Raw genomic sequence first — 9641 nt, 5'->3', positions numbered from 1 at the left:
CTGTAGAACCAGGGCTATGGGTGCATTACTTTTAATTATTTTAAGGATTTAAATTAATTAATTGTTACAATGGTCACTAAACTTATATCCATATATTTGATTGGTCACTGAAATTTAAAATATTGAATTTTAATTATTGAACTTAATTCTATATCTTCAATTGTTCGCTGAAGTTAAAATGTCAAATTTTTGCCACCGAACTTTAAAAAATATTGTACGTCACTCACTATCATAAATGTTAAATTTTAAAAAATATCGAATTTACAGTGAATAACGTACAATATTTTTCAAAATTTGGTGATCAAAATTCAACATTTTAAATTTCAGTGAACAATCGAAAATATGGAAATAAGTTTAGTGACCAAAATTTGATATTTTAAATTTCAGTGGCCAATCATAAACATAATCTAAGTTCAGTTACTATTGAAACAATTGACTTGATTTAAATAGTTGAAGGGTATTCAATTTTATTTTATTTTTCAGATCGAAGGTACTAACAGTCTGTTTGAGAGTAATTTTTTGTCTAAAAAATTGATTTATTGATCGTTATTTCACAATTTCAGCCGTCATATTTGATTTCTTCTCTCACATGTGGACCCCACTTTTCTCCTAACAGTCAAAAAATCAATTTTCAAAATCACTCCCAAATAGGCTCTTAGTTTCAAGAAAAAAAGTAATATAATAAAATTTCAAATTTTGTCTCTAATTAATCATAAGATTTTGAGAGATTTTTCACACAAAAGAAAAGAAAAAAAATTAATGTATTTTTCAATATTTCTCTTTTATTTTCCTCCTACGAATATTAGAGTTATGAAAAAAAAATTCCTATTGAATATGTGTGTTTTTATTTTTCTTTTCTTTCATCTTATTTTTTTATCTCTATTTTCTACGAAAAATTAAATTAGATTTTTATGACTTTTTTCTTTTGTCATTCTTTTTTTTTTTGAAAAAAAATATTTTTAATTAAATTATAAAATTTTATATAAACTGATTTATAATTAAATGTATATATATTGATTTTATTTATTTTTTAAACGTATATTAGATTAACAATATTGGATATTAAATTTATTTTTCATTGATTATTATTTTATTTATTTATTTAAGGTTTTAAATTTTTATTCTTTTTAAATATTTTTTTATTATATGGTAAAGGGAAGAAGTAAGGGAATTGTGGGAATAAACACCTCGTATATGAGAATTTTCACACAATTGTACTAGATCCACGTGAATTCTATTTCTAATGAAAGCTTTTAAAAGTCTTTGAAATTATACAAAAGTCTAATAAAGTTTGGAATGTGAATCTTACGAGAGAGGGCTGGGATTTAAACAACTTTATGAATTTATGATACTTGACATGAATTTTCATATACACACATATCGATTTTGCATTGGATAAGTAGAAATTAATCTTCAGAATGTGAAATTGAAATAGTTCATAGTTTTAATACAAGAATTCCAATCCTAAGATCAAAAGCAAAATATCTAACCCTGTGCCTTTAAAAATTTTGGTTAAGTTAGGATATAGTATGTTTGAGGATAAATAAATGTTCAAATTTGAGAATGTTTGATAAGCGTATTTTGTACACCTATCTAAGTCATTAAATTGGAGTATTTGTTAGTAATTTTGATAAGTTATACCTTAATTATGTTTAATTATATTTGTCAGATTGAACTCAATTCAAATGGATGAAATTAGAAGATAGGAACGAAAAATGGACAAAAAGAAAGAAATTCAAAGTTTGGAGACCAAAGTGTAAATATTCAATAGTTGATTCGAAACATAAAATGATGATTGGAGATCATATGTGATCAATTGGATGCAATTTAAAGTCAAATGAGTGAAATATAGTTGAAGTACTTTCACAAACCAATTTCCAGCTAAAGAAGTTATGTTTCGAATTTTTAGTTTCAACTTGTGACCCATTTCTTAGATAGCAAATTTTCGAATCAGAAAAATTAAATTTTCTAAAAAAATTGTTGCTCTTTAAGTTAGCTTTCTAACTCGCTTTGAATCACCTCAATAAAAAATCAGAAGAGAAAGTTATGAACAAATTACTAAAAGCTGCTAAGGGATAATAGTGCGCAAAATGGCCAGCGGGGGACAATTCTGCCGCGCGCGTAAGACACCAAGAAGTTGTCCCGAGAGCAACATGGTTCGATGGCGTGTGCGGTAGGAATACTTGTGCGTGCGCAAGGGCTTTTTTCGCAAACGAATCAACATTTTCCTTTTGCGATTCAAACTCTTTTGGAACCCAAAGTGGACTTGATTTTGACCTATTTCAGCTCTTATAATAGAGAACAAGGGTTACACGAAAAAAAACCCTTTCTTGCCTCTTCATACAGAAGAGTGTCATCAAATTCATCAAGAACAAGGGGCTAATTACTATATTTTGAGAGAGAAGAACAAGCCCTAGTAAGAATTGAAGCCAAATTATATCAAGAAATTGAAGAATTCAACTTAAGACTTGAAGATCAACATCTTGTATTCTTTGGTGGTCTGGGTGATATTTTTTCATTATTCTTCTTGTAATTTATATATTAATATGTTAGGATATATTCTTTTTTTTTTATTGGATGAGATAAACCCTATTTGTTATTTATTTTCAATTCAAAGTTAGTAGCTTAGTATTTCTTACGTTTCTTGATTAATTTTGCATATTTATTGCATTATTTAAATTTTTTAGCCACCAATTTGATAACTAATTACTTGTTACCGTGTTGGAAGACTCAAAAGAAGTTTAGAACGTTACAAAACTAATATATGTGCAATAGATGTTAGGAATAATATTTATCACTTATGCAATCATATCGATAATCTAAAATTTAATGTATTCTAATCATTTGAATTTGGGTTAGGAATAGATTTGGGACATGGTTATGATATAATTAATTTGTTTTGAAAAAGAAAGTTAAATATAATAGCTTTGTTGATTGTCATGAAAGCATTATTGGAACTAGATTATAAATCAAGAATTGAAATAGATCACTATTGACAGAGTCGAAATCCAATTCAATCGTTCATAACTTGATAAAAACCACACTTTTATAGATTTCTTAAATTAATTTAGCAAAAATCAAATCAAAATATCTCTTTTATTTTATATAATTTGAATTTCATATATAACTGGTAAACTTGAATTAGATTTTATTTCATGTGGGACGATATTATCAACTCATTAATTATGTTACTTGTCAACGATTCTGTACACTGGTGGGTTTCACACGAACAATACCTTCTATCATACGATGAGAAAATAGACATTGCTTTAAATGCAATTTGCTAGTAAGACTCCTCGTCGTGCATAATTACTCCAATTGTAAGCATAAAGCAACAGCTGACTTCTCATTTAAAATGTCCTGAAGAATATTATTAAAAAGTCAAAGAAGTATTTAAGATAGAGCCTTATGATCCCTCCATTGTTTCTCCTCCATGGTCCAAGTTGTAGGCATCTTGTCAAACTCCATCTGAGTGAGTATTGCTCACATCTTTACCCATCACAAAGGGAATCTTGTATTGCAATCTAATAGCGAAATATCATACTTCATAGTTGTCATCACGAAAAAATAAAATCCCGATCTCCCCAAGATTTAAGTCTGAGCTCTAATGCCACTTGTTATGAATCTGATCAGATTTGAAACCACTTTATTGAAAGTGGAAGAGTTTCGATACAAATTTGTTATGAGGAGATAAGAGATTAAGACAATTATATGAAGTAAAAAGTACAAGATGAAAATAATTTACAGAAGATGGAGACTCTGTTATGTGTTTACAATGTTTCTAATTTATTCTAAAATACAATGAAGAGCCAACTGTATATAGAGAACAATTCAAACCTTGGAAGTAGTGTTGTAGATGAAATGAAATGTCCAAAAGTTTTCTTATCATGAGTTTTTTAAGTCCAACACATATTTCAACTCCCAATAGGCTTCCAAATAAAATTTCAACTAGAATTGTCCAATAAACTTCGAATAGGATTCCAAAATCATTTCAAATAAAATTTCTCTTAATGTGTACTTTGATTAGAACTCTCAATTATCTTCAACAAAGAATTCGGGTCACACCCATATTTTAACAGGTGCTCAGCAAGTGACACTTATCAGTACTTAGGACAAGCTATAGAGACGCTTTACATAAGGAACAAATCCAAATATATACACACACACACGAAAATGGATATTTTGGGACTTCAGTTGGATCAAGAAATTTGGTACATTGCAAAGTTTCAAACAGCACTTTCATCGAGACCAATACAGGCTCATTGGAAGAAATAAGTTTACTCTCATTCTCTCTCAACTCTTTTTTTTTTTTACAATAAAATATTTTACATGTAAATTCAAAATTTTTTCCTATTTTAACCACACATTTCCAAAAAATCAATATATAAAATAATGTTTTTCCAAAAAAAGGCCTCCGAAGAGGGGATAAAGAGGTTTTGAATGACAAATAGTATGAAACATAAAACTGGTGATTTACTGCAGGAATCAAATATAGTGGTATCTACTTCAGCTAAAGAGCAGAACAGAGAGGAATCTATTGAGAAAGCTGAGCCTTCTGCACCCTAGACGGATGCTAAACAGTAAGCATTCTGATTGCAGCCTTTCACCAATAGTTTTCTTGACAATCAGCACCTTATCCCTCTACTTTTGAAATATAAAAAGTTGAGTGATTAACACAGGGTCTGTTCCTTCAAGTATGCTAATCATATTTGCTTCTGTACTCTGCCAATATGTATTTATACCGCAGCGTTGGCTGGACCTAGCCTTGTCCCACTTGTGCAACATCGGACAACACAATATATCACTCCCTCCTGCATTTTAATCAATCCCTAAATCCTAACTATGTGGAGGATATCGTTTTTCATGTTGCGTAATCATTTTTTAACAACTAAAAATATGTCTATGACTACCTTACAAAATATTGTAGGCTAATCTCGCATTTTCTCCTTTTAATGTTGTCATTTTCCCTACATATTGTGTAATCTGATTGTTATCGTTTATGATAAATATCCTTGCAAACTTAAGAGATTACGAGGCAGGAACACTGGTCACCGATCAAGGGTAAAACTTCAGTACATAGGTCAATTGGAGGGAGAGGACTGTCCAATTTCTACAGGTAAATGATATCGCTCGCACATTTGACTTTTACAATTGACGTCTCAGCAACGGTTGAATTCCTTGAGCAGCAGAATACCATATTGACCATGGACAACAAGGATCTAAATTAGACTATTTATTCTCTGTGTTTTTACTCATTCTTTTGAATTACTTTTTCATTTTTCTTTTTGCTGTTGCTACAACTTCTTTATCTCTTGATGTATTATGATCTAGATTTAGCAGGGCCTTTACAAAGCTTTAGAATGAAAGGTAGATTGCACTGAATCTAAGCTGATTGTTGATACTTCACTAAAGCTTCAAGCTTTCGGTTGTGGATTTCTCGAGTTTCTTGATGATATGCATCTAGCATTTGGATCGTTTCTGTTAATTGAACCAGACTACTTTACATTGACTCTTTTCAAAACTCATTTCAGATATTTGCTAGGTGCATGTTTTTTTGTAGAGTAAACTAATAATTTGTACTTTTGTGAGCAATGGATAACTTGAAATAGGAAAAATGAAAGCTAGAAAACACATGATATAATGTGGTTCATTCTTAATGCAAGAGCTACATCCACTTGGTGTCACTATAAAATTGCACTCTATCAGAGAAAAGATATGCAATGTGTTTTGGATTCATGTCTATCTCTGTTTTCTCTCTACTATAACACCCAGAATGAAAGCTTGTCCTTATACCATTTATATATAGAGAACATATTAGGCTCTACACTACCAACATGATTGACATACAATATTGAACATTATGTGATTTAACTTATTAAATACAGCATAGATATGCTAAATGGAAATCATTTTTGTCCATTTTCTACTTTCAAATGCAGATTTGCAGCATGCTAGAATTACTAACAAAAGTCTTTTCTGCTTTTTGTTCCTTCTCTTTTCATCCCTTCTATAAATATTGACCAACATTGCAAGTCGAGATGCATTCAATGGTTCCCATTATTAAAAAAAGAAAAAAGGAAAAAAAAGAGTTTTGAATAGCATTTTTAGAAGAATGTGTAGTTAAAAAGTAAGAAAAAGTTTTGGGTTTACGCGTAAAATATTTTATTGTGTGAATGTGTAGGTGAAAATGATCCTATAGCAAAAATTAAAGGGTGTCTTAATATGGCTCAATTGTATAGGCAGGTCGTAATTTCATGTGACTTAGCCTCTGTTTGTGTTTCATTAAAATGTGTTTTTGGAGAAAATGTATTTTAGAATAATTATTTTTTTTGAAATGTGTAATTAAAAAAGAAATTTTTTTTTTGAATTTACTTGTAATATTATTTTATTGAAAACTATGCAATTAAAAAGAAGAGAGATAAAATGCATTTTGCATAAAATGGAGCTCAAACAAGGACTTACTTCAAAAAAAATTCAATATTTGTTCTTACCTTAATAGTCGAAGAGAGCAAATGATAGATTGAATGTGAAACTCAACAAATTAATGAGTCCGACGTGCCAAATGAACAAGAAGAAAAATTTACTTTGGTCACTCCTCAACGTAATAAGATTGAATGTATTTTTTTATTTTATTTTTTGGACAATTGAGAGGTCATTAGAATCCATTCAAAGGATGACAATTTTATTCCAAACAAGGTCAAAAATCATATACGACTGGAAAATTTTGATGGATTGTCATCTTAAAAGAAAGAATCAACCCACGTGGCAATAAGAGCAATCTTTATCTCTAATTAACTTCATAATCACTTTATTAGGTTGAATTAAAACCAAGTCCTTAACTATCAAGGTGGAATTTGCTTTGTTACAAGCGGGAGTTACCATATGGGTTAATAGTCTTGGCCTATCCATATGCTTTCCACCCTGGCTCCTGGGAGGCACATCCTGCGATTTAACTTCTCCACGATGGCCCAGGATAGGGTCAGTAGGGGCCCTTAAGGTTGGGGTTCAACCTTTTTATATATATATATATATATGGAGAGAGGGAGAGAGAGGCAAATTTCATTATTAATCCTCAATAATTGTTCTAATTGTAAGTTGGTCCCCAAACTTCAGAAAATAATATACCAATCCTCAATTATTTCACTATATTTTCATAATTAGTCCCCAATAATTTCAAAACATTGGATTGATGCTCAAAATTTTAAAACGAGACATATTTTCATCAAGTCCTTGTTAACAAGTTTATTTATGTTGTCCTCATTTCGTTGCCTCATTGGCTATTACCCAATTAAATTTAATGCTTCAAAATTATGTGATATAGCAAAATTTGATGTGCCATTGAGACTATGAGACCGGGACAACAAATGTGGAGAAAAAACTTTTGTGTCTATTCGACATGTAGACATACTCTAATCAAACAATGACACGTTGAATCTATAATTGCTCAAATTATGAAACATCGAACATCAAGTCGATCTGCTTGTCCCACTCTATATTTCTCTTATCCACTCAATGTTCAAGATATCGTGAATTGATTAATTCAAAATTCAAGTGTCATGATTTGTGCAAACAATCTAGGAAAATATTTATTAGATCTAGACTTGTTAATGTCTCGCTAACAAGACAATATGTTAGGGACCAACAATAAAAATCCTCCTAAATCTAGACCCTAGAGAGAGAGAGAAGAGAAAGAGACCGCAGCAAGAGGCAACTCAACTGTTAAAGTGCACCTACCTACGAAATTCAACCCCATCTTTTACTACTCGTCCTTTTCACCAACTTGGTCAAATCCCTCCCTCTGTTTGTTACCAGCTCTCCAAATTTCTGCCAACTCACCCACTCACCCACCCTCTTTATTATATCATATTCTTCTTTCCCTCTCTCTCATCATCCATTGCCAACCTGCCCATTATTCACCCCACGCCAACCACCTCTTCGTTCATATATCATACCTTCTTCTTCCATTTCCCGAAATCAAACTCTCTCTCAATCAATCAAACATCATTAGAAAACCAGAAAAACAGTGTACAAGGAAAAATATCTGTTTCTTGAATTATTGGATAGTTTTTAAAGAAAATCTTTGAACCATGGGACGTTCACCTTGCTGTGATAAAGCTCACACAAACAAAGGCGCTTGGACCAAAGAAGAAGACCAAAGACTCATCAATTACATCCGTTTACATGGTGAAGGTTGCTGGCGTTCCCTCCCCAAAGCCGCAGGTACAACTTATTGGATGATCCTATTTCGTATCATTTGTTTGGTACTCGGCCGTCAATTGACCCCGACTCGTTTGTGTTCTTTCTTTCTTTCTTATTTTAGGGCTGTTGAGGTGTGGTAAAAGTTGCAGATTGAGGTGGATAAATTACCTAAGGCCTGATCTCAAGAGAGGGAATTTTACTGAGGAAGAAGATGATATAATAATCAAACTTCACAGTTTGCTTGGAAACAAGTATGCTCTTTTCTTCATCTTTCAGAAATTTTTAATTTTTTTGAGAAACTTGAATTAGTAGGACCACAAAAATAGTGTGAATATTGATCTCAATCGACCGTAAGATTTTTTCACTTTTAAATGGGATGCGGATTCTGTTTTTACCTTTTCTTTCTCCATTTTTAACTCTGCAACTTGACAAAGTGAGTAAATATGGTAAATTGAAATGAGAATATTTTAACAACATTCTGGAAAGAATATTTTATTACTTTTACTGCTGTAAAAAAAATTCTAATTCAGTTGCCTTGCAGATGGTCTTTGATAGCTGCTAGATTGCCTGGGAGGACTGATAATGAGATAAAAAATTACTGGAACACGCACATCAAACGCAAGCTTATTAGCCATGGTATTGACCCTCAAACCCACTGTCCACTCAACGGCAGCGCCACCAGCAACACCAACAAGGCTCCGGTAACCACTGCTAGCATTTCTTTGAACTTCAGAAACTCAGCTCCACCATCATCAGAGAAACCCACTAATTTGCTGAACAATGAGGCGCCTCCAGCACACTCGTCTAGCGACACCAAATGCAGCAGCGGCACCACCGAGGAGGCTTCTCCACTGCGAGAACAAAACACCACACGTACAAATGCAATTGACCTTGAACTATCCATAGGACTTCCTTCTCAATCAAAGTTCAAAAGGACTGCTTCTTTCAACTCATCTGCAGTGTCTAAGCTTTTCTTTGATTTCTTGCAACCGGCAGCGACACCATCTCTGGAGACGTCGCGGGTGGCACGGCAAAAGATGTGATCTTAATGTCAGTTAGGATTACAGAAGGGTCAGTTGGGTAGTAATTGCCAAGGTAGAATTGGTCTTTACAGATATTGCTGACCATTGGATACGTAGATTTTTAGGTGTCGATATTAATGCTTTGTTTTAATTGCAGCTCCACAAATCTTTTTATATTATTTTTTCTAGGTCAATCAAAATGTAACGACTCAAGAATGTAATTTTAGAAAGGAATAAACCTCCTGTCTATACAGGGACTCTCACATGAGGGTGGATCCTACATGTGGACTCCATGTGTGTGCATCTGTACAGACTATGTGCAAATGGGTCTGTACAAATAGCACAACTCTTTTAGAAATATCGTATGGAGTCCAATTGTAACATGGATAAATCTCCTTGGACAGACTTTAGAAGATTGAA

The 9641-nt window shown here is 32.2% G+C and overlaps 1 protein-coding gene across 1 annotated transcript; it reads left to right on the top strand.

Annotated features, from left to right (window-relative positions):
* Positions 1-7873: 7873 nt before the first annotated feature.
* LOC111374354 (myb-related protein 330-like) lies at positions 7874-9641 on the top strand. Its single transcript, XM_022997005.1, has 3 exons — positions 7874-8220; positions 8321-8450; positions 8741-9641. Exons 1-3 carry the CDS (start codon positions 8088-8090, stop codon positions 9240-9242), a joined length of 765 nt encoding a protein of 254 aa, XP_022852773.1. The 5' UTR covers positions 7874-8087; the 3' UTR covers positions 9243-9641.

Source organism: Olea europaea, unplaced genomic scaffold (assembly GCF_002742605.1).
Source record: "Olea europaea var. sylvestris unplaced genomic scaffold, O_europaea_v1 scaffold124, whole genome shotgun sequence".
Classification (NCBI taxonomy): Eukaryota; Viridiplantae; Streptophyta; class Magnoliopsida; order Lamiales; family Oleaceae; genus Olea; species Olea europaea.
Note: the sequence above shows the minus strand (reverse complement) of the source record. Positions and strands in the feature narration are given on the sequence as shown.